The following is a 26,077-nucleotide window of genomic DNA, read 5'->3' as shown; positions in this document are numbered from 1 at the left end:
TCACTTACTTCATAAAAGCTATAGAACATTAGCCCTCATCACCCCTTCAATCCGCATTTCCTAATGGTTTCACTGAAGAGGATAGTGGGTGTTGGGTCAATTAGTTCCAGCAGAAATAAGCAATGAGCAATACGAAGATCTCGATATTACATACAAAAAGGTAATAATGTGTTTGTACACTTTTTAAATTGGAAATTACGAGAGATGACAGGGAAGGAGAAAACTTTGCAAACAGCACACAGTGTAACTGAAACTTACATATTTACATGATTTATGACCACCCAGTGCAAGCAGCAACATTGTCTGCAGTCAGTTTATCTTACATGAGTTACAACAGTATACTCTATATTCTATTTAAATATGATGAATATATGCAATAGCTATTTCAAAATGTTTTGCATATACTGTACATGTGGTGCATTTTCACCCAGCAAATCAAAACTTCACACAGAAGTTTGCAAAGTGTCAGTAAACAAAGACATAGAAAATCAATAAATAAATATACATTCATAGACACTTCTTTAAAAATCCTATGAAATAACATTGTCCATGTATTTGTTTCAGCAGACAGGGTAGATAAATACATCACTATTTACACAGTTTACACATTTTCTGTGTTTGTTGTTGTAATACTCATTTTGGCCGCAAGAGGCTGACATACACATGTTCTAAATAGGAATAAAAGCATTAATGTTTCCTTTCAGGTGAGTTGTAATCTCTCCATGCACTCTAAACTTAGTACATATAATGGGTGTTAGCAAGTTATGTTACATTACTGTCATACCTTTCTTTTGGCCTGTTCTTAAGTCACAAACACAGGAAAAAAACTTTCAAAAATTAGATCAGACTTAGAAAACAGATCACCCAATTTATTCTTTCTCACTTGCCTCTCAGAGCTTCTGTAGAAGCCCCATCTCTGCTGCTCAGTTACAACTGATACAAGCACACCAGTCCAGATTACAATATGAGAGGTGTGGTTAATATAGGTGGTGTACTTGAATAACTACTATCATGTTACAGGTATAAATGTGTGTAGTGGTGCTGTGGTGCCACAGGGCCTCTGTGGTTCAGGTGTTCACAGTGTTAGCAGCAGTGAGGAGTGAGGAGAACAGCGAGTCTGGTCTTTGCTTCAGCACATCTGGAGGGTCTAACTCTGCCACCTATTGAACAGAACACTTACTATAAGTCTAGGTTTAAGGTCAAACAAACCTACCTTTGTGTATTTGTGTTTGTTTGTTACCTCTCCGTTGTCCATAACCAGAATACGATCTGCGTGCGTCACAGTGTTGATACGATGGGCGATGGTGAGCATGGTGCAGTCCTGGAAGGCTTCTTTGATGGTGTTCTGGATCAAGGCGTCTGTCTCTGCATCAATGGATGCTGTTGCCTCATCCAATAGAATGATCTGTTGGACAACAGCAGGGACAGTCAGTGTAGATGTAATCTCTATAATCAGATATTTGCATATGAAGGAAGAGTCTGTAGGAAACAGGACACGATTTTGGTATCAAAAGTGTTGTGGTTACCGTTTGTAGTCTGATTACTATTGACCAATTACGTATGAGCGGGCTTTGGTGAATGCAGGTAAACAGCAGAACACATTGGCCGATATGCCATTTTGGAACCCATTGTATATCGTCTAATGACGATTAAGCTTTTTATTAGCTTAGCCTTTTGGCTACTTGTGAAACAATCCGGTCTGAGACGTCGTCTCTCAATTCCAACTTCATTCTCGCGTCTGAAGTTCGTAATCGGACTGTGAACAATGAAGTCTTGGGTCGGATAACCGCTGGGTATACCCGAACCCCGTCACCATTTAGTATCGCCTCAGCTCACTTGGTGCTAGCTGAGGTGGTACTAATTAAAGTGCCAGGTACCAGAAACTATCTCTAGTGGAAAACCAAAAAAGAACGAGCCTAGTCTAGTCGTGTAGAGTCGTACCATGCAGTGGAGAAAAACGCTCTATGAATCGTCGTCACACCGATAGCCAATGGTCTCCAAAATTGCAGAAGAGGCGGATACATGTACAAACCTTGGAGTTGCGGAGTAAAGCTCTAGCCATACACAGCAGTTGTCTTTCTCCGACAGAGAAGTTCTCTCCGTTCTCCAGCACCAGTGCCTGTAATTTCCCCTCCAGTCTGGAGATCTGAGGAAATATAACAATACTCATAGCACTTCTACTACAGCTTGTATCACTTCTAAGAGTAACCTAGACTGACAGTGATCAAACAGCCCATTAAAGAGATAGTTTGACATTTTGGAAAATCTGCTTATTCACTCTCTTGCTGAGAATTAGATGAGAAAAACCATGACTACTAGAGTGGTGGATCGTAGCAAGTATGTCTACTCAAGTACTGTTCTTAAGTACACATTTGAGGTACTTGTACTGTTGTCATTAGTTAAGTGCTTTATTTAACGTTACTTTATACACTAATATTATCATTCTTATATTCTGATCATTATTAACATAATGTGTATATGTTATTCTTCAATTTGAGTTTTATATAGTATCATAAACTGCACAGCTTACCCTTGCATTTTTACATATTTGTTTCAATTTTTCTTGTGTTATGTTATTGTGTTTCTGTACTACTCTACTTACCTTGGCAAATTGCTCCTCAAGGGACAAATAAAGTTTTTTGGATTGAATTTTAAATGAATTACAATTCAAGATATGCATCACAAAACGTTGTCACTGTGTCTCTAAGTGATTGCAAAGTCAGATGACAAAAGTCTAGGGGAAAGTATCAATGAAAACTAGTAGACCAAGACAAAAAGGCTGTATCCTGTCTGACAAGATTTAGTCTAGATAAATGACCAAAGTGGAAATGTTAATGTACTGTGTGTCATACTGTACGCCGAACATACCGAGTCCTTCATGTAGGTCTTCTCCAGCGCCGCCCAGATCTCCCCATCATTGTAGTTATTGAAGGGGTCTAGGTTGTACCTGTAAACAAACATGCATAATCATAGTTGGCGAGCCAGTGACTTAACCACCCCAGTGAGTGTGTTTGTGTGTAAACAAAAAGCTAGGGGTTAGCTGTGGTTACCTGATTGTGCCAATAAATAGCACAGGATCCTGGGGGATGATCGATAATTTGCTGCGCAGATCCTGCAGACCAATGGCCATAATGTCCACGCCATCTATCAGGATGGTTCCTGCTGCTGGCTCCACCAGCCTGAACAGAGCCACGCCTAAAGAGGACTTCCCTACACACAAAGCATGAGTACCTAAGAATAGTAGCCTTAATAGAAAAATTATATTTAGAACTAAGTTTTCATTAGTGTATAATCACCTGAAACTAAGAATCGTTAGCTAAGAATGAACTCTTCATATCTATCCTCTTCCAAGCAGCCCGCCATGTTGCACCATCATGTTTCTACAGTAGCCCAGAACGAATCTTTTCCTAAAACTGGCCTAGTAGTTTTGTTGCCCAAATCTAACCAAGTTGTTTCCTAAAAACACAGCAGTTTATTTTGAAAAGTCAGTATATGGATGCCGCATTTGATGACTTGAGAGTGAGAATGTGTGGGATATGGAAGGGTGACGGAAGTTGGTTGCAATCTGCAACCTCACCGCTAGATGTCACAAAATCTACACACTAGACCTTAAAATCCAAAGATGCTGCAATGCAGGGCTATCAACATTTGAGTATAAGATCCATTATGATCAATATAGACTATGATCATGATTTACTGTACTTTCATTTCAAATATGTTAAATTGTGGGCGGATTTCAACTCTATGGTAATTAGTAATAGTTTCTTCAAACTATAATTCTTAATATGTCATCTAAACATTTTCTGAATTGCCCATTAACACCAAACTCCACCTGTATGAAAAACAAAATCAAGAATAAAAACTATTGGAGTCAGGGTCTTACCAGAGCCTGTCCTTCCCACAATGCCCAGCTTCTCTCCACCCCGGATGGAAAAATCGAGCCCGTTCAGGACAATGGGTGTATTCTCTCTGTACCTCATCTTATAGCCCTGGAAGGTGATACTTCCGCTCTTTGGCCAGTCCTGAGGGACTTGAGCATCCTTTACGTGTCTGGGCGCCTCAGACTTACAACCCTGTACACAATAAAGAACAAATACTTTGAATGGGGCGATAGGTGGGGGGGATTGGTGGTCATAGCAGTCAACTGTGTACAAACATTACAGTAGAGTCATTATTCCTCACAGTGATGTATTCCTGCAGCCGCTCCACCGAGTTGAATCTCGCCTCCACCTCAGTCGACTGTCTCACTACGTACTGAAGCATGCCTGTCAGCTGGACAACACACATGTTGCAGTTTGTAATGTGTCTTTTACAAAAATAAACCAAATGTTCATTAAGTTGTTGTCCAAATGTACCTGTATGGTGTAGGACATGGCCAAGCCTTTCATAGACGGACTGATGAAGTCATTACTGCTGAGCACGACGAACAAAGACACCAACAAGGTCATGATGCAAGCCATGAAGTCCAGCCAGAAGGAGAGCCAACGTGTCCCACAGTGAAACAGTAGGTAGTGGTTGGAGTTGATGTCATTCAGTGACTTGAACCTACATCATAATAAAGGACGTGGCAGGGTTTGTGAACATACAGTACTGCCTCACCATAACGATCAGTGAAACAGTGTTTACAACGCAGACCAGGAGCGCACACTGTGACTAAAACATCACCTGCTGCTTTTGGACGGCATGAACGTAGAGCAGAGAAGAGTTAACACTCAGCATACATTCTCAGACTGAAAGGTCAGCAAACAAATAGCAAAAACATAAAGTATATTATGTTGAGGAACTCTGGTATCTTACAGTTTTATGTGGCTGTCTCTTATGTTGTAGGCATGGATGGTGCTGAGGCCCTGCAGGGTCGAGGTGGTGAGAGAGATGCAGGGAGATCGACTGATGTTCTCCATCCTCTTCATCTGACGGACACTCCTCTGGAACATGCTGCAGAGGAATGTTGCCATCTATCACCGAATGAGGTAATACAATGGTGTTTGGACCTTAGCCCCACTAATTAAAGTATTGCAATTTTTATATTTGCACAATTACAAACTGGGTAACTGTGGTGACATTCCCGGAAATCATGTTGTGAAGTTACTAATAATACAAACCGAACAAAAGTATTTAACTGGCAAAACACGAGTTGACTTATATTATGAAATAGTCACAGGAAAGGCATTGTGTTTACCAGTGAGTTTGACACAGAATATGTTGCTTTTAAGATTTGCAACATTTTCAATACAAATCTAAATCTTTTTTAATTAAATGAATTTTACTAAATAATCAGCAGATTCCAGAGTGTGAATTGCTACGATCCTATTTTCCAACAGTCCCCGTAGAAATCTTTTATTTGTCATGTTTGGACTTGTGTCAACTCACAAGAGAATGATGGTGAACAAAGCTCCCATAACAACCACAGCTACCAGCATGGGGGGGAAGACAGCTGCGATGGTGATAATGGTGAAGGTGACCATTAGAGAAAACTGAAAGAAAGGGTCCATGTGGAAGGGAAGCACAGAGTCCACCTCCTCTTGATCTTTGGAGAAGCGGTTGAGAATACGGCCTGCTGGCGTCGTGTCAAAGAAACTCATGGGACTGGAGAAAATCTGAGAAAGGAAAACAAAACAAAAAAAACTTTATCGTCGGCAGCTCCTTGGTCTGAACGAAGTCTTCCTTTTCAAACACCAAACACATTGTTTGTGGATAAATGAGCATAATGTTCTTATGTTTGATGGTATTTTCAATAGTACCTTCTTGAACATGGTGTTGTGGAGTATGGAGGCGGCGTTCAAGGTGACCCTAGTGTAGGAGAAGCATTTGATGATGGCAAGTGTCACCATGACGAGCATCATCACGCCATAAATCATTTGGTAGAAGTGCAGGTCTGGGTTTTGTGAGACGTCACCCTGGTTTAAAGTTGTGTTATTGAATGACTGGGGGAAAACAGAAAAAAAGATATGATGCTAGTGGAGACCAGGGCCAGAGAGATTATTTATCAACACCACTCAACTTTCAAGATTTATTTATTTTTGGAAATGTAATGCCTTTATTTAAGGAGTTAGATCATCTGGAAAGGAGGAGCAATAGGGGACAACATGCAGCAAAGGGCCGCAGGTCGGCTACGGACCTGGGCTACGGATACGACTCAGCCTTGGTGCGTGGTGCGCCCGCACCACCAGGTGAGCAAACTTGTTTATCTACCAGAATCATTGTTTTATCCTATTATGAATATTGTCACCATATAGTGCAGATATATGGAATATTTAATAATATATTGTTCATTGTTCAGAACTGTTCATGTGTGATCAGTCAATACCCTGTTGTGGATCACAGTATAAGAATATGGTAAGTACAGATACATTTATAAATGTCTATATGTCTATCTGTTTATATGTCTATATGTCTATATGTCTATGTCCCACTGGCGGTGTTGGGGTTCTGGTATGAGCAAGTATGGTATCTAACTATTATTAATTATAAATAATATCAATAAAACTATTAATATTGATAAAATCATAAATAAGAGTTGATAATAACTGGCACTACAATGAAGTAGGTACATTATCTCAAAAAGGCATTAAAATCAAAAGGAATTAGTCATTATTTAAATTTAAAAAATGGATTAATTATTACATATAACTTTTGACATAATTCTCTGTGGAGCTTGTAAAGGAGTCAATATTTAACCAGGAGTAGGTAAGAGGTAGTGCCAGCAGTCCACTGAGCTAACAAAAGGACTTGAGATGACAAAAACAAAGCTGATGAAAAGCTGTGTAAAACAGCAGACAGGGAAACAAACCTAAACTCTTGACTATGAATACTCCTTGAGAAAGCAGTTGCAAAACAGTTATGTGATTTTTAACATAATAATAGTTTATTTGAGGTTTTTCAATCTGGATTTAGAGTTCATCATAGCACAGAGACGGCACTGGTGAAAGTTACCAATGACCTTCTATTGGCATCAGACAAAGGACTTGTCTCTGTTCTTGTCTTGTTAGACCTCAGTGCTGCTTTCGACACTGTTGATCATGACATTCTACTACAGAGACTGGAACATTGTGTTGGCATAAAAGGAACCGCACTAAACTGGTTCAAGTCCTATTTATCTGAGCGATCTCAATTTGTATGTGTGAAGGATAAATCCTCCATGACAGCCAAAGTCAGTCTTGGAGTTCCACAGGGTTCTGTACTTGGACCGATTCTATTCACCTTATATATGCTTCCTTTGGGTAATATTATAAGGAACCACTCTATAAACTTTCATTGTTATGTGGATGATACCCAATTATATCTATCAATTAAACCAGATGAAACCAATCAATTGGCTAAACTTCAAGCATGCCTTAAGGACATACAAACTTGGATGTCTAGCAACTTTTTGATGTTAAACGCAGACAAAACTGAAGTTATTATACATGGCCCTAAATGCCTCTGAAACGCATTTTCTAATGACATAGAAGCTCTGGATGGCATTAATTTGGCCTCCAGCACCACCGTAAGGAATCTTGGCGTCATCTTTGATCAGGATCTGTCGTTTAACTCCCACATAAAACAAATCTCAAGGACTGCCTTCTTTCATCTACGTAACATTGCAAAAATAAGACACATCCTGTCTCAAAATGGTGCAGAAAAACTAGTCCATGCATTTGTTACTTCAAGGCTGGATTACTGCAACTCATTGTTAACAGGTTGTCCCAAAAAGTCGCTTAAGACTCTTCAGTTGATCCAAAATGCAGCGGCACGTGTATTGACAAGAACAAGGAAACGGGATCATATTACTCCTGTATTAGCTGCTCTGCACTGGCTCCCTGGTAAAATACAGAATACAATTCAAAATCCTTCTCCTGACTTACAAAGCAATTAATGGTCAGGCTCCAGCATATCTTAAAGATCTCATAGTACCTTATAAACTAGAGCTAGAACTAGAGCATTGTGCTCCCAGACTGCAGGGTTACTTGTAGTTCCTAGAGTCTCCAAGAGTACAATGGGATCCAGAGCCTTCAGCTATCAAGCTCCTCTCCAGTGGAACCAGCTTCCAGTTTGTGTTCAGGAGGCAGACACCCTCTCCACATTTAAGAGTAGGCTAAAGACTTTCCTTTTTGATAAAGCTTATAGTTAGGGCTGGCTCAGGTTTGCCCTGGATAAGCCCCTAGTTATGCTGCTATAGGCTTAGACTGCCCGGGGACACCTCCCTGCTCTCTTCCTTCTCTTCCTCTCTCCTCCCCTCCCTCTTTTCTTCTCCCTCTCTATCTGTATGCATTTATGTAAATGTATGTTACTAACTCATCATCCGGGGTATCATCCCCAGAGTTTCTGTGTCTCATGTGGCAGGTTGCCACTGATAAAGTTTACGTCAGGATCAGGAATCGTGGCTGCGCCTGCTGACCTGGTCCTGCTGGACACCGGGAAGCCTTTTTGACATTTTCCTGGATTCATCCAAACTTTCTCTTTTTCAACACAACATAATTTTCTGTCAAATGTTGTATTTGTACTATGTTGTTTATCCTGTACACACAACATCTATTGCAGGTCTGTCCGTCCTGGGAGAGGGATCCCTCCTCAGTTGCTCTCCCTGAGGTTTCTTCCATTTTTCCTCCTTTAATTATGGGGTTTCTTTTAGGAAGTTTTTCCTTGTGCGATGCGAAGGTCTAAGGACAGAGGGTGTCGTAACCTGTACAGTCTGTAAAGCACACTGAGACAAATGTATAATTTGTGATATTGGGCTATACAAATACATTTGATTTGATTTTGATTTGAATACACTGTTCCTAGTGTATTATTAGAAGACCAGGGGATCGCTGACACTTTGGGCCCATAGGCCTGTGTCCAGGAGGCCCGTTCAGTAATCCATCCATGACTGCGGATATTCTCTGGATGTATTTCGCACTTTGCCATTGCTTGCCGTGTTTCCGTTGTAATTCTCTACAGCTCCTTCATCACAATGCACAGCCTTTCTTCTCTGAGCAGGCATGAATGTCTGGTCTGCCCTTCTCTATTGCCAGAGTATGATAACTCAGTCTGGAAATTGTCAATATCTTTCTCAGGTTCTTATCAGTCACTGTGGTTAGGTAGTCTGCCACTGTATATGTATGTGGTCATCATCATGTGTGTGTGTGTGTAGTTCTCACCCCATCACCCTGCCCCAGCCAGAAGCTGAGCCACCAGTTGCTGAAGGCTGTAGATCCAATCATCAGGACAATGTTCAGGATGGTGAGGAAGCAGACGATGTAGCCTGCAGCAGCACAGTCACAACAAACAATCATCAACCAGGTTGTCCATGCGTGAATTGTGTATTATTGTATAGAATCGTGCCAATGTGTGTGTGTGTGCTAAATCAGACCTCCAGCTGCCTTGCAGTATTGATGGTAGACTCTCCAGGAGATGGCAGCATCCGTCGCGGACTCCTGACTGACCAGCTGGTCACCCACAACAGCTTCAGGGGATGAAAGTGATTGTTATAGAATCATAGCATAATCAAAGTGACTTCCATGTAAATCAGCCTGTGTCCTGACACATTGGATCCAAACTAGATCCTAAGTGTACTCAGAGAGAAGACCGGATGTGGTTTATACCAGAAGCCATGTTGATTCGGGCAAATGTGGTAGTTTTCTAACCTAATATCTATTGGCAATGCAGTTGTTGTGCCTTGAAAGTGACTGTCAGTGACTATTGGTATTTAAAAAACTAAAAAACTAAAAAACTAAAAACACCAACACCCTCTTTTAACTGGAGGACATTAAACAATCAGAAACTCAATTTTTCCTGAAACCTGTGGCTGGTACACACATCATGGTAAATCCAATATTACAACTTCTTTTTTATTTATTTTTTAAACAGGTTCTAAGCTTTGTTTTGATGTGCAGGTTTGGGGGGTTTGAAAGAAGGGAAGTTCATGTGCTTCTGTTTGTTGCAGGGAGAGTGTGAAGGCTATTTTCAGAGCATTGGGCGTTTGTTTTTGGGATAACGGCCTGACGGACAAATTGGCTTACGGTCCAATGGGACATTTCTTTAACTATAGGGGTTTTGGAGTAATAGGCAGTCCCTCCCTCTGCCTCCTCCGCACAAGAGTTTCCCTGAGTGATAGCCGGAAATGGTCATCCCACCGCCTGCTGTGCGCTGACTCGGAGAGGGGCTGGGGGCAACTACAGAGTAAAGCTTTTCAATAATATGTAGTAAAACAAAGTACTATGTTGCAAACAGAATAGGCATTTTCTTTTTAAATATTGTATGTGATACGTGTATATAGAGTGTAAAAGTGAGCAGGAGGGCGCAGCACTACTGGGTAATAAACCTCATTGTATCAATAAAGCCATGACATGTGAGATGTGTGTGGGGGGTACCCTTGAGCCTTTTAGGTTCCCATATTGAAATATAACCATGTGGCATCCTTTTAGAGTATGGAGAATATATAGTTTTGTACTCACATTTTTGGTCAGCTGTCGTTGCATCGTCCTTTTCGTCTGACATGTCGAACGCTGAAATGAAGCACAGATGTGGCGGGAAATGTAAATTAAATGACAAAAGAAATTCCTGTGATCTCTAAACTGTAGACTATAATAAAGACATAGCCCTAATAATACACTAGGAACAGTGTATTCATAGTCAAGAGTTTAGGTTTGTTGCCCTATCTGCTGTTTTACACAGCTTTTCATCGTCTTTGTTTTTGTCATCTAAGGTCCCTTTGTTAGCTCGATGCACTGCTGGCACTACCTTTTATCTACTCCTGGTTAAACATTGGCTCCTTTACAAGCTCCACAGAGAATTATGTCAAAAGTTAAGTAGTGATGACAAAGCAGTTATTTTCAGTCTACTCAACATGACACGACTCAACATCAAGATAAAGCAACATGTTGCATCTATCCTGCGACCTCCCGATGACCATGTTCTGACTGGTTCTGCTCTCTGAACTCCAGCTAGCAGAGAATGTCTTCGTACTAAACTCTATAATGAACTCCAGCCAGTTCTCTAATGATAAATTGAAGCATCACAAATGAGCACATATTTTAGATTAAACATTTTTTCCTGGTTTCCACACCTGGGTTCACTAAGCCGCTCTCTGTGCTATCTGTTAGCACAACGTCCTTCAGCGTGGCAGCGTCTTGGGGCGAACCTTCCTCCTCCTCATTCTGACTCTGTAAATGATAAGCAAGACCACTGTGATCACCTCTCAACATTTGGTTTACAGCTCACATGTTGCAGTATATTGTGTTTGAGCTAGTAAAACAATAAGGAAAGAGACGTAATAGCTACACTACTGCAGGTTTTTACTTTGGACTGTTCCATCTGGTAGTTGGTGATGAGCTGAGCGTAGCGTCCGTTGTCTTTCATCAGGGCCTGGTGGTTTCCAGCCTCCCGCACCTCGCCATCCTCCAGAACCAAAATGTTATCGCAGAACTCCAGATACTGACAGACACAAGTGAGGACAACCAAGTCAACAACAGCATCCCAGCACTGTGGCCAGAGGTCTACCCAACACAGTCTCAAACAGCATGTGGTTTACAATACTGCTCAGAACTCATGATAGAGAAAATACTAATGGCAGCAATCAGACACCACTTCCTGGTGTGTGATTTAATTTACCTTGGGGTTTACCAGAATAGTATGGTATATAACTTTTAATCTAAAATAAAAAAAATGATGTTATTGTTACACCTCAATGAAGCCAAGTGAGACAATCTGGTGATCTGATCTAAATAGTTTTCTCTCATGTGTTTGTGACTTAAGAACAAGTGAAAATATCTTTAGAAGTTCTTTAAAAAAATGTCCATGTGTTAAAAAAAAGGTTGTCAGGTGATTTTCATTTTGTCAGGATAAAGTGTTTGTTCTTGTAAAACGTATTTCAGCCACAAGAGGCTGAAGTGCACCACGACCACATTCATTTCTCCATCTACCATTGCTGTGATGTCTTTATTTTGGCTAGCAATTTATTTTTATTATTAATATATGTACCGTGGGTTTAGATTTCATGGAAAAATTAAAACTCACCTGGAAGAAAACATGAATGCTTTTAGTCCTGTTTAGAACATGGGGTTGTGGCGCACTTCAGCCTCTTGTGGCCGGAATGAGTATTACAACAACAAACACTTTCATCTGCTAAAAATAATTAACTGTCTATTTTTGCACCTGGAGCTGGTGTGTAATCAGTATGATCGATTTTCCACAAAGCTCCTTCTTAATGCATTCTTCAAAGATGTGTTTCCCCACATGGGCGTCGACAGCAGATAGTGGATCGTCGAGCAGGAAGATGTCTTTATTGGAATAGACAGCTCTGGCCACGCTGATCCTCTGCTTCTGCCCCCCTGACAGATTCAGCCCTCGCTCTCCAATCTGTCAACAAAACAGCAGAAAGCTACTGAGAACACTGGCAACAGAGTCTGGTACATCACAAAATCCACTTCTACTAATGGAAATAATAAAAAGAAGGGGCAAGTGCATAAGGAAACTGACAGTGAACAGCAAGGTACTCCCAGCTTTAAGTAAACTCAGAAATATCAGTCAGACTTGGACTTACCACAATATGGTTTATGTCGTGCAAAACTTGTTGTGTTTTGTCGCCGTGAACATCTAGTTTTATTTTCACTAATGTCCAAGACTTGTGACTTAACCTCATCCATGTAACTTTCCATTTGTAAAAGTGAGAGGCTCTTGTGAACTTGTAAAACTAAAACTTGATGTTTTTTTGTTACAACAGACAAGTACATTTTATATTAACAGCATTTGGTGGTCTTTATCTTTATCCATCTTTTGTGAATCCACATGTCAACAAGGGGCTACACATCAGAGGGTGTTAGTGTTACAAATACTACTACGCTTGTAAGAAATCTTTACAAAAGCATAAAAATATTCAGTGTGGAGAGTTGAGAGCTCCTACCTCCGTTTGATCACCATATGGGAAGATTGTCAGATCAGCTCTGAGGCTACAGACATCCAAAACTCTGTCGTATCTGTAGAGTAAGACAAGGAACGGCCTGAAAGTCAACGCACAGCCATGTATAGTGTATTCAACAGAGCCATTGTGAAGACATGGTTTAGTGTTTACTTAATAGACTTCAATGGGATGTATCATTTTGTAAAATTGTAAAATACAGGTTGTAGGAGCCATTTTGCGTTAGACAGACAATCATACAGACAAACAGGAACGAACAGACATCCATAGAACCGCAAACCATCCATATCTACAACTGGAATGGCAACAGCTACACCTCGGCTACAGCACTGGGAAACCCGGTATGTTCACCACCTTTTGCATCTGCAATAAACCTACAATCAAAACTTCATAGGCTCTTAATCGACCGGAAACTCTATATCTGCGTAAGAACACACACCTGCCTGTGTAGACGGTATAAGAACGTTGGAACATTAGAAATTGGAAATTTGCCATTACACAGGTATTTGAAAAACATGATTCTGTGCTTACGGTCTGTCAGTTTATGAGAATTAATGTGAGAGCAATCTCGCTGCTTATATTTCACTATTTCTGCGGAAAAATGCACATAAAAGAGAGTTGAAAAGAAAATACAAGGGTCAGAAATTCAGCATTTCTGTTTGTAACGTCAGGGTCTGGTGCAGGGGTGGCCAACCAGTCAGAGGTTAAGAGCCAAAAAATGTACTATGTTACTGCAAAGAGTCACATCATACACACAGTCACAGATGCGCACCCCCCCCCCCACCTCTCAGCCTTTCTCTGTGCTCCCTCACTCTCTTCCTCCCCTCTCTCACACAGACAACAATTAAAATCTAACACACACACTCAAAGACCCTCCCTCCCAAAGACACACACTCCCTCACACAGACACACACACACAGCTCTGCTCAGACAGATTTATTGTAAAGGTCACACACCATAATATTGACAGAAATTGAATTAAACCTCTCCTACCAGTATTCAGAGGCCAGTTATTATCAACAATGAACATTGTGTGCACTCACACACAAGCTCTCAGTGTGTTTTATCTTCCTATGCATGTTGCTTCTTTAAATTAGTGGGACTTCTAACATTCCTTGCCTTGAACAATCCTCCTCAAATCTGTCTTGTATTCCGTTGTGGTCACTCGAAGCATTTATTTCACATGTGTGTCAGTCAGAACAGATGGATACTTTGATTGCACGTGTTTCAGGGGAGATAACACCGACTCACAGACGTGTGTTGACCCAAACATTGATAGTAGCTTGAGTGCAGCCCGTTTGACATTGGGATATTTTCTCCATTGGCACAGTTTTCCAGAACTCAAGGGTCCCTTCCCTCAGAACAGGTTTTCAGTCGGTCTTCCTCAGAAAGTTCAATCATCTCCAACTGGGCCACCGCCTCGTCCGCGACTAGCGGGGCTTTCAAACAGTCCGTCTCTGCATTAAAAGGGTCGACGAGGAACGTAATCTGTGACCTTTTCAGCTGTAGATCATGGAACCGGGTCGCAAAGCTTTCGTGCAGGGTTTCAACCAATGTTGCATATCAGGCTGTTTGCTTTCTCAGGGAGGCACCGGTGGCTTGGCCGCTTGCCTTTAGCAGGGAGGGAAAATGCGCTAATTCTCCCTTTTGAAGAAGTGTCTTAAACTGTTTCAGTTTGTTAACAAACGCACTTTGCACTAGGTCAGGCAGCATTTCTATATGAATATGAACTCTCCCACTCTACTAAAAACGTCTTATGTTCATCTTCATATTTTCGCTTAGCTGTGCATTTTTTCCCTGCAATTTTAGGATCGAACTCAGATGGTCAGATAGTGTTTACTCAACGATAGGTTTTTTTGATTGGTTCACTGCATCGCAGGCATTTTTGTGATTGGCTCTTGGGCCACATCACAATTAGACGCGCTGTCATGCTCTCATACTGACACCACACATACACACACGTAACCTACACACAAATAAAATTCGATGTGAACTGAAGAGCCGCATGAAACTGGGCAATCCAGAAGGTCAGAAGGCCATTTACAGCGCAACTATAGGCCTATGACTACAGTCATAAATACCAAGAGGAATGACGTGACTAAAAATACAGGTCAACAGTCCTGCCATCTCTGGCAGCATTTTGATAATTCTGTTTGGTAAGATGGACAATAACAGTAACTTGATTGATTTATATAAAACAATAACCAGATGACCTCTGTTCTTGTTTGACTACCTTGCCAGATGTGAACTCACACAGATAAGAGTAACTTACTTTAACACTGCTAGTTAAACATTTCAGGTGAGATAACCCTTAAGAGAACGACCTTTTCAACCCTTGTTTAACCATTTGTGTGCCTGTCCTAATAAGGAACAGTAGTAACATATTAACGTCACAAAGGGTATCCCCTAGTGAATAATACCTCATTGCTTCCTTATCCAAATGTCTGCAGTTACAAATAATAAGTAATAACCTACTTGGACTGGTCGAAAGGTTCCCCCATCAGGATGTTCTCTTGAACAGTCCCATGGAATATCCAGGCCTGCTGGGAGACATAGGCAAACGTCCCATCAGCTGTGAGGGAGCCCTGCAGAAGGTGCATCTAGAATATAAAATAAGCAGACAACCATGAGAAAAAGCTACTATATGTCACATAGCAACAGTTACAGTTGGTTTAGAGGTAACACAATGTAAATAAGAAGTGTCATTTTACTTAACAGTTGCATAACAGAGTGGCAAATGGTGAAAATGAACAGCCAATAGAAATGTCAAACATTATGTCAGAGATTGTAAAAGGAAATAAATGACAAACTAGAAATACTGCCTCTGCATACCAGTCAAGTTACAGTTTACGTCCATGTCTGCCCAGACTCATATCGTGAAGACTTTAAAGGGATTTGATGAAAGGTGTTAAGTGTATGTTGTGGTGAAATGGAATCACTATATTGACATGTACGATTCCAGTGAATAACCAGAGCTCTGTCGTTCGTCGAGGTTGTGTGCTGGGGTAGTGGCATCAACGCTTGAAAGTTAACAACTGGCTGATTAGAAGAATGATCAGGTTGGAACTGAACAGTGTGGAGAGGAAGGAGAGGGACTAAATTAAAGTCATCTTAGATAACCCTTCTCACTCTCTCCACAACAAGCTGGGGTAGATTGGCAGCTTGTTGCAGAGAGATCGTGATATATGAATAAAATTGACTTTGTTTGCATTGTTCTTTTTGTTCTGCTGCATTCGTGTGTAAATGTAAATTCCTTGTATGCGTTCACATGCTTGGCCAGTAAAGCTACAATTTACAGAAAACTAAAGTTGTAAGGATGGCGATGCTTAAAATATTTATGTTGCTGCAAAAAAGTTTGCAAATTCTAAAATGAGGTCGCACAACTTCAACCACAGCACAGAGCATCTATACGTCCAAAGATTAGTGTCACCAATTCAGTATCTGACTAAATGTGAAATATGTTCACACTCTCGCCTTCTGTCCCTGAGTTATGGCATTGAATAATGGCCATTAAAGTGTTATTTTGCAGAAAATTATGATGTCACAGGAAATTTGAACGTTTGTTCATAAAATGTCATCACTTCATTTTATCTTATTAGACATTTGTGTGAAATTGTGAGATCGCAGTTACCTTGACTTTTGACCACCAAATTCTAATTAGTTCTAATTGTAATGGAACATTTCACATGTCTATGTTAAATTCGTATTGTTTAATACTTGGTTCAAAGAACTTCTGTCTTTCCCAGCATATCTCTGTAACTTTATCTTATTCCCACCCTTTCTTCTCGTGTCTATCCCAAATGGGTGAGTCTTCTCCCCCTCCCCTCTCTACTCCCTGTTTTATTTTGTCTAACACCTGCAACTGTGGGAACTCTCCACAGCTCCTTTCTCTCCTCCCTTTCTTTGTGGGCCAACTGTGGCAATCTTCCATCCCTCCTTCTCCTGACTGTCTGTAAAATACATGAACACACTTTTTTTAGGGGTTCTTCCTCACGCAGACTGCTTGCACTCTGTATGATTGATGATCCTTCTTTGCAAAGAATAAATAGTCACACTCAGCTGAATGAGGCTCGCTTCTTTAAGGTGTAAATAAAGCGGCAAGCTTCGGGACGAACCTCCCTCCAACCATAGTTATGTATCAGCATCTCTCGGAAAAAGAAAACATAATAGACTCCAAACAATCTTTAGTGCCATTTCTTCTTGTGTGAAGTGTAAACGCATTCATATGTTGCCTTTGTTATAATCATGATGATAATCCTGATGTATTATAGTGTCACTGTTCTATTACAGACTGTGCTGCCTAATTCTATGTTTATAGCGTTGTAAAAAGACAAGAGCATGGTGAGTTCAAGTAATAGTACACTACACAGCCAACATGAGTCTACGCTCAGGGAAAAATTATAATAATGAAGACACCACTACTCACAAAGAAGCAAGTGGAGAACAGCAAGCAGAGACTGTGGATCAAACAGCCAAGTGGCAAGAACATCCTCAAGCCTCTGATGCTAAGTCATATTCATCCAGAGCAGCCTCTAGATCGTCTCAGCGATCATCAGCAACAAGTTCGCCAGCCACAAAAGCCTATGCCAAGGCAAAAGCAGCTCATGCTCAATTAGCTTATGCTGAAAAAGAAGCTGACATGATGAAACAGAGGGCAGGCGTGATAAAGCAAAAAGCTGACTTTGACGCCAGTCTCCATCTGCTCCAGTGCCAAAGAGCTGCAGCTGCAGCTGAAGCTATAGCTTATGAAGAAGCAGATGCTGAAAGCGTGAAGTCAAGTCGAGAACCCATTGTTGTAGGTGAGCGCTTCAGTGCAGTCCAACGCACTTCCAAGTATGTTCAAGCGCAGTCTCAGTACACCTGTTCAATGTCTTTGTTTCTGGCTGGGTTGGTAGTCTTCTTACCAAACCAGTGAAAGATGACAGGGTGCTCGTCCATGCCCGTGTGAATCACTCTCAAAGAGCTCGAGATACACCGCTCAAGCCGTGGTTTGTGAGTGAGAAGAGCGGCGATGTTATCCTCTCACTCTGTGATTGTATGGCTGGATTAAGCAAAGCATGTTCTCACATTGGTGCTTTGCTTTTCGCAAGTGAAGTAGTCTCAAGAATAAGCCAAACAAAAACATGCACAGAAGAAAAGAGCAAATGGCATCACATGTAAAGAAAGTGCCTTATTTACCAGTCAGCGATATGAAGAAGTAAGGTCTTCAGTGTTCGGGTATATCATAAGCACAAATGTTTAGCGTAAACATTGAAAACATAGCTTTAGCATGAGCTCTTACCAGATATAAAGTGGACGCCACACACACGGGTGAATTGTGCTTTTTCTTCTGTTAAATCCTCACGAGTTATGTTGCTAAACCAGCTGACGGCGTTCGGTAGACAGCAATTCATCTCTCTTTTGTGGATCCTTGTTTTTGATGATTTTAGGAAATCTAAAGAAGCGTTTCTCTTGGTCACGAGTAGCGTTATGACCACAGTTATACACTGCGCACACGATTGGCATTTTCTTTCAATCTTAGACGTTTAAATACAAAGAAAATTACGAAGCGTTGCAGCAACTCCCACGCGAACGGGCGCCGTCTTGGTTGTGTATATCATCCAACATGGCTGATTTACGGGTTGGGACGTAAGCGTGACGTCACATGCACACGAACTATGTTACAGTGTTTCCCCTACCGTTGGGGCCCAGAGCCCTGCCTGAAATTCAAGGTGTTTTTTTTAAATAATTTTTTTTTTTTTTTCATTATTCACAACTCACTTTTCACACTCACAGGTGCCCTTTTATTAAATAAAATAAACGCTTATGCTATTGATCTAATTTATGTGCACGTTTCAGTGTTTACTGTCTACTTTGCGCATTTCTCTCCTTCGCTCCGTTTTACGAAGGGCGGGGCTTCGCAGCTGACACACACACGTGCGCACACACCTACACTCCCAAAACCGTAAACCTAGGGGAAACACTGTTATGTAAAGCCTGCATACTTATGTGTTTTATTTCTGTATTGTTACAGTTTTACAAAGTAAAAGAAGAAAAGTTAAGTCAAGGAAGCAAACCTTGCATCTTTATTGGAGGACTTTTGCATGTTAGCTAACTGTTTAGCTACGCATAGGGATACGCGCTGTAAGGGCAGAATACAGACTCTCGGTGGCAGCTGCTGAGGCAAATAACCACGACAGCGGCAGACATCGATGCTGCGTGTAGCATCTGCTTGTTAGATGCCGACGTTTATAGTTTATGAGTGTGGCCCAGAGGATACTGTCAGGTAAATTAATCCTGATCTTCATTAATCCACACTGGAAAGACTATCACATGTATTTGTCCTACCTCAATCAATATGTATTACGACACTACGAATATGTTTCTGCACTATTATGTATTTTCTGCACTATTATGTATTTTCTGCACAATTATGTATTTTCTGCACAACTATGTATTACAAACATAATAGGGGCACTTCCCCTTTAAGAGTAACAGGTCAACAAACCATCACTTCCGGACTGCTGACGGAGGAGCGTGTAGGCGCCAAACTGGGACCAATGAGGAGAAGGTCAACGCCTACTCCATGTATTAGATGCGAATTTTCAAATGTTTGGACACACCTGGAGCGGAGCCGTGAGACCGCAACGATGGGGCTTTTTGAGCCATGCGGTCTATGGAAACGGCGACGCGAAATGTGTCCTCAGCTGAGAATATTTTCTTTGTTTGACTTATTGCGTTAAATAAATATATAGATTACACCAGGAGATTGCTGTTTTGATTCGACATTTAAGCTCCGAGTTCTTCAGCTTTTTCCTACCCATTAATTGGCGTCCCTGGGTGGGCATCCCGAAAGGAGAAGTGAAGAACGATCGCCGAGTATCGTTGACTGGTATTCATTGCACGTGCAAAAGATCAGGTGAGAGTGAACACCGGTTGAAACAAATATTCACTGCAGGTAGACTAGGAAAATTTATTAATGAATGCCAGCAACAATGTTCGACGGTCATAGCTAATACAACTGCTGTTAAACGATAAAAAGCAATCCTGAATGTTGAAATACAAGTGATAAGAACAAGCATCGAAAATATTATTTGTGTTAACGATATGTATTAAAAGCCTTGGGAGGGCTCCAGCGCAGTCTGGTTAGAGTTCTGAGAGAATTTATAGATTAATCAAACAAATCCCGAGGTAGGGTGTCCGGTCTGGTACCGGATAAAGCTTAGGGTAAGCTTGCATTGATATAGTTTAATACGAAAACACCTAAGGAAGGTAGCTAAGAAAGCTTAGTTAGTTTAATGTTAAAGAAGTCCTTTGGAAGGCAGATAGGTATAGTTTAATTCAAAGACTTAAGGGAAGCGTGGCTTAGAAGCTAGTGTTGTTTACCAAAGGAGGATAGTGATTATAATCCTGAATTACGTGAGAACCGATGACGATCGCCTCATAGTCTCAGATGTTGTATATCATCTTCTTTGCGGCAAGCATAGTGTAAAACATGTAAAGATTTGTGTATTGTTGTATTGTTGTGAGTAAAGTGTGACTAAAGCAGGCCTAAGGCGAGGCTAAGCTAGCGTTGATATTTAGCTAATGCATTGGAGTTTGTAGAACGGGTGAAAACTGTTCAAACTGACTGGGGGACGGTTGTGAAATCAAAGAGAACCGTGGAGTGTATGTGAAGTAGTTTTAAGTTGGAAAAACGTGAAAGAAGGAGACGTTTTTGTGAAAGGCCTCAGAGATTAGGACCAGCTAACGGTGGCCACGTGATGCTGGGTCGCTAATTCCGCCTATTTATGGTTACGAGGCATGTGAAAGTAAATTGTGATAAACTAAACCTTGAGTCTTATGCTGGAGCATTTTGGGTGGAAATAAAATGCATAAGTGATGTAGTGACCGAGTGATTAAAACCAAAAATGCGAGTTTTCTCCAAACTGGAAGGAGAGAAAATTTAGAACAAAGAAACCTCCATTTTCTATCCTTCTTCATCCGGGGGGAATTTAAAAAACCCACATCCGGTTGATAGATAAATGCCTCTGGTGGACAAAATTGAGACTACAACTAAAAGTTTATAGAAACTTTACAAAATTTAAACACCTCCACCTACAGGACGGCAATTAAAGCGCACCTAAATTTAAAACCGTGCACCAGCAGACAAATTGGTAAATTACAATTAAAATCCAATTGAATTGAGGAAAGCTAAAGAGAAGAAAAAGGTGAAACCAGAACCCCAGACTGTAGACCGGACGTGAGAAAAAGGACTGACGTGAGAAAAAGGACTGACAAGAGAACATGACTCCCCAGCAACGGGGATCCACACTTCCGGAACCAGGTCGTATATCTGCATTCACACACACTATCATAGTCAATTAAAGGAGGCTGAATTGTAAAGTGTAGAAAACTGTCTCTTATATGTTTTTGAGAAAACATGTTTAAGTGTGTGGATGACAGATATGTAGACTTTTTGTGTAATTCTGGAGCAGACAGAAATGATTAGAACAGAACAGAGCCGCAAAATACTCAGAATAAAGAGCGTAAAATAAAAACAATCAGCTAATGATAGATTAGGTTCAGAATAATAAATAATAATAAAAGACTTTAGTATCAGGCCATATTAGAGATGGTATCTGTCTAAGCAAGAAGTGTCAGCATAACCCATTTAACACACACGGTCACGGAAAAGGCCGGCGTGATTCCCTCTTGGATGGCTGTCCGTTCCCACCTCTCCCAAAAATATTCAAACCTCATGACATTTTGTGAAAGACTATAATCGTCGACAGACGAATAGTAGGGAGATAGAATCTTCTGAGAGTTTAGTCTAAACAGTGTAGGGAGCTAGAAGCTCCTGAGGGTCCGATCGTAAATGTCATGAGGAAGAAATATGGTGAAGAGAGTTTGTAAGATAATAGGGAATGAAACAGCTGACAAATTATTTAAGAAAATAAAGTTTTGGTAAACTCATCTGTTTTAGAAATACCAGACTATAAGAAGCCTTTTATTTAAACAGCAGACTTCATGACATTAGTATTAACACAGAACCATGGAGATAAGAGTAGACCAGTGGTTCACTACTCTTCACAACTAGACCCAGTAGATAAGACAATGCCTGACCGCACATGAGCAGTAACTGCAGCTTCAATGGCAGGTCAGGCCTCTGCATCAAGTGTTATTCAGGCCATTGACTTTAACAATGACACATGCAGTGTCAGTTTCGTTTTCACAACCGCATCTGACTATAGAATAATGTACAACTTTGATCCATCTACATTATTTCCAACAGCTGAGGACGGAGAATCACATGACTGAACGACAGAGACGGACAAGGAACTTCACCAAGACCAGACTTGACTGACGTTCCCTAAGAAGAACCAGAGATAGAAATGTTTGTTAACGGATCATGTAAAGTAACCTAGAGGATCCGAATGTGACAAGATCTCTGTAGTGACACAGACCGACGTATTAAAAGCAGAAGCTCTACCCAATCATCTGTCAGCAGAGCAGCAGAACTGATAGCATTGACAGAGACATGCAGATTAAAGAAAGACAAAGTTGTAAATATCTACACACACAGTGACTATGCATGTTCAACATGTGTTTGCTCAACAAGTACAGCATAAAGGTATGGTAACATTGACTAACAAACATATTACTCACTCTAATAGAAGACTTATTGAAGGCAGTAAAGCTACCAAAGTATATTGCTTTATATAAAGGCACAACACATATGATAAGAACTGATCCAGTTTCAGTAGACAACAATATGTAAATGAGAAGACAAACACGCCAGAACACAAGACAGAGATATTGAAAGAGATGCAGAATGCAGCTACAAAGTAAGAACAAGCCGTTTGGACTAAGAATAATTACATACAAGACAGAGACGACTGACGAAAGAACACTTGACCAGAGAAGAACTCAGTACTACCAAGAACATATATAAATGTGTGTATTGAGACACGGTATTTGACCATGTCTCAAAAGGGGAGTATTATATTGAGTATTATATTAATAGAGTATATTCATAGCATTTGATTCAAAGGCCGAATGCCGAGAAACGGATATTCTGAACTAAATAAATATGAAGGAAATAAATATAGTTTAACGATTATAGACGTGTATAAAATGAGCTGAAGTATTTCCAACACATACAGTAGACACTATGACAGTAGCTAAAGTGTTTACAGCTAAATGAACTGTAAAATAAGGTAATGTGTGTAAAGGATGATAATAATAATAATAATAATATGATAATAAGCTTTATGTAAGAATTGCAGGCCAAAGTACTTGCACTGCAAAGACATAAAACATTAGACAGAATAAGAACATTTAGGGTACAATAATCAGTGTTGATGTAAATAAGTGTGAAAGACTAATGGTATAAAAGAACATTGGAAATCATGTCAAGTTTCCCTATCTGTGCCGGGAAAACTATCAGAGCCATATTTAGAAATATACCACCATTTGGAAAGGAAGAAGAGGGAGAGAAAAATATATCCTGGTGACACATAAATATATCACCACTCCTGTGAGAGACACTGACTCCATGAAGCAGAAACTGGACCTCTTCGTGGTGAAGTCTGACTACACAGGGAGGTGGTACCCATAGGGGCGCTTGTCTCACCATCAGTGAAGATTCAACAACCCGAAGTTTTAGAAGGGGACTGTGACATGGGGGTCAGAGTCATCACAGGAGGGTGAGTATAGCCCTGTACAACTGAGACTGCACAACCACATCAAATTTGATTTCTGTGACGTAATAACCTGTCCCTCTTCCCTAACAATATGCAGAACAGATCAGGTGGGCAGAGGAACACAGCTGCCACGGAGAGGAGTGACATGTAAGAAAATAAATGATTGTGATCCATTATTCCTCACCATCGTTTCATCGCATCCCAGAGATTAGAGACTGTTTGTTTTAGGCAGCAGAGGTTTTAGGAGCAGGTCCACAAGGACACTTTAGGATAAAGGTAGAAAACAAGAAGACTGCAATCTCCAAGCAGTCAGTAGGAAAGGATATAAAGTTACTACAGTAAGAAATAGAATAGCAGGGAGACAGGATATGTGGAGAAGAATATGTGGCTTGACTGCAAACTGTATACCACTAGCTCAGTAAATATAGTGTGTGTGTGTGTGTGTGTGTGTGTGTGTGTGTGTGTGTGTGTGTGTGTGTGTGTGTGTGTGTGTGTGTGTGTGTGTGTGTGTGTCTACCAGTCAGGCCCCTCCTTGCTTTAAGCCCAGTCCCAGTAATACTCGGACCAATAACAGAGTAAACCTGTCTGTTAACAATGATGCACAGTGTAACAGAACCACTCAGCCCAATTTGCAAAAATCTCATTAAGAGATTTCCAACTCACAGAACCAATAGCACAAGACTGAAATATGTGCATTGATGACACTGGTCGAGCGTTTCTATGTTTGGCCCACAACAGGTCAAACTCTTGTGAGCTTGAACTCGGCTGAAGAGAAACACAGCACCTGGGGAGAGCTTCAGCTCCACAGCATACAAGAGATGCAGTAGGAGTCCCCCGGGGAGTGCCAGAGATCAAATTGGAGCAGGTTTTGACTCATTGTTTTTATGATGGGCAACTACTAATAAGAATGTGGACTAATTACATTCATTGCATCTAACAGAGGTTTATTAATTATTACAAGGGATGCCGTTAAGGGACAAGCTGAACAACAAGCAGCTTCCAGCTTATTGACATGATAGAATGTCTTTAGACATGCTCCTAGCAGAGAAAGGAGGTGTGTGTGTGCCATGTTGGATCATCCTGTTGCACAATTATATCAAATAATACTGTTTCAGAGAGATCAGTTACTAGAGCCTTACAAAGATTGACAACATTATATAAAGAATTAGCAGAGAATTCAGGGGTAGAGAATTAGTCTGGTGATGCTATGGAAAGACGGTCCGGGAGATGGAGAGTTCTCATGTCACTGGTATCTTCAGCATTAATAGCTATATCAATATTAATTTGTACATTATCTCCACCGATTTATATTTTGTAAATATTTATGCATTTTTTATATTCATGTACCAGCTAACCCAGAGCAAATTCTTTGTAGGTGAAAACCTACATGACAAGAAAGATTATTCTGATTCTAAATACTTACTGTATGTGGAATGTTGTTATATACCATAAATTAGAAGCCGCATGACGAGATTGATTGATTCCACAATCACAAAACAAATGTACACGAGTATCAGCCCCTCTCCATAGATTTATGCAATTTGATAGAACTAGCCTGATTACAGAACGGAATTGCATTAGACATGGTGCTAGCTGAAAAAGGGGGTGTCTGCAAATTGTTTGGCTCTGTGTTGTACTTTCATCCCAAATAACACAGCCCCTGATGGATCCTTTACCAGAGCTTTGAAAGGACTTGACAGACTCAGCAAAGAGCTAGCATCAAACAGTGGGGTACTCATAGACTATGATATAGAGCAGGAACACGACAGCCAGGAGGAAGATGATTTCGTGTGAATAACTCTACAAAGTGTTCTTTGCTGCCATACCGAAGCCACTGACTTTATTGTAGTTACAGTCTCTCAGTCGTATACAGATATTACAATCTTATACAGACATTAAAAGTTTACTAATATTTACTGTCTTTTACTGGAAGTGTTTTTTATTATACTGAAGCTAATTGTCTTTATGCTGGAATAACAAATGAAGTTCTTTGGTTTTATACAGAAGGTATTTTTATGACTGGAATAAAAACAAGTGCACTATGAATGTATTCTTGTATACCATATGATGAATTTGTACACCACTCGGTGCCTTATATTTACTGGAGATTATACACACCATAAATGGTGTGTAAAGGGAATTGTCAGGTAAATTAATCCTGATCTTCATTAATCCACACTGGAAAGACTATCACATGTATTTGTCCTACCTCAATCAATATGTATTACGACACTACGAATATGTTTCTGCACTTTTATGTATTTTCTGCACTATTATGTATTTTCTGCACAATTATGTATTTTCTGCACAACTATGTATTACAAACATAATAGGGGCACTTCCCCTTTAAGAGTAACAGGTCAACAAACCATCACTTCCGGACTGCTGACGGAGGAGCGTGTAGGCGCCAAACTGGGACCAATGAGGAGAAGGTCAACGCCTACTCCATGTATTAGATGCGAATTTTCAAATGTTTGGACACCCCTGGAGCGGAGCCGTGAGACCGCAACGATGGGGCTTTTTGAGCCATGCGGTC

The 26,077-nt window shown here is 40.6% G+C and overlaps 1 protein-coding gene across 1 annotated transcript in view; it reads right to left on the bottom strand.

The window, feature by feature from the left end:
* Positions 1-285: 285 nt before the first annotated feature.
* The window catches only part of abcc12 (ATP-binding cassette, sub-family C (CFTR/MRP), member 12), a 41,314-nt gene continuing 15,522 nt past the window's right edge, over positions 286-26,077 (bottom strand). Inside the window, exons 13-31 of the mRNA XM_029426735.1 lie at positions 15,353-15,477; positions 12,863-12,935; positions 12,115-12,318; positions 11,260-11,394; positions 11,027-11,123; positions 10,416-10,466; positions 9,332-9,424; positions 9,120-9,223; positions 5,742-5,924; positions 5,371-5,597; positions 4,798-4,935; positions 4,356-4,545; positions 4,183-4,272; positions 3,884-4,073; positions 3,051-3,210; positions 2,869-2,947; positions 2,033-2,146; positions 1,241-1,405; positions 286-1,160 (exon numbers count right to left, since the gene is read on the bottom strand). Coding sequence (XP_029282595.1) covers positions 1,068-1,160; positions 1,241-1,405; positions 2,033-2,146; positions 2,869-2,947; positions 3,051-3,210; positions 3,884-4,073; positions 4,183-4,272; positions 4,356-4,545; positions 4,798-4,935; positions 5,371-5,597; positions 5,742-5,924; positions 9,120-9,223; positions 9,332-9,424; positions 10,416-10,466; positions 11,027-11,123; positions 11,260-11,394; positions 12,115-12,318; positions 12,863-12,935; positions 15,353-15,477 — 2,511 coding nt within the window. The 3' untranslated portion in view covers positions 286-1,067. The remainder of the gene's footprint in view (positions 1,161-1,240; positions 1,406-2,032; positions 2,147-2,868; positions 2,948-3,050; positions 3,211-3,883; positions 4,074-4,182; positions 4,273-4,355; positions 4,546-4,797; positions 4,936-5,370; positions 5,598-5,741; positions 5,925-9,119; positions 9,224-9,331; positions 9,425-10,415; positions 10,467-11,026; positions 11,124-11,259; positions 11,395-12,114; positions 12,319-12,862; positions 12,936-15,352; positions 15,478-26,077) is intronic.

Source organism: Cottoperca gobio, chromosome 3, assembly GCF_900634415.1.
Source record: "Cottoperca gobio chromosome 3, fCotGob3.1, whole genome shotgun sequence".
Classification (NCBI taxonomy): domain Eukaryota; kingdom Metazoa; phylum Chordata; class Actinopteri; order Perciformes; family Bovichtidae; genus Cottoperca; species Cottoperca gobio.
Note: the sequence above shows the minus strand (reverse complement) of the source record. Positions and strands in the feature narration are given on the sequence as shown.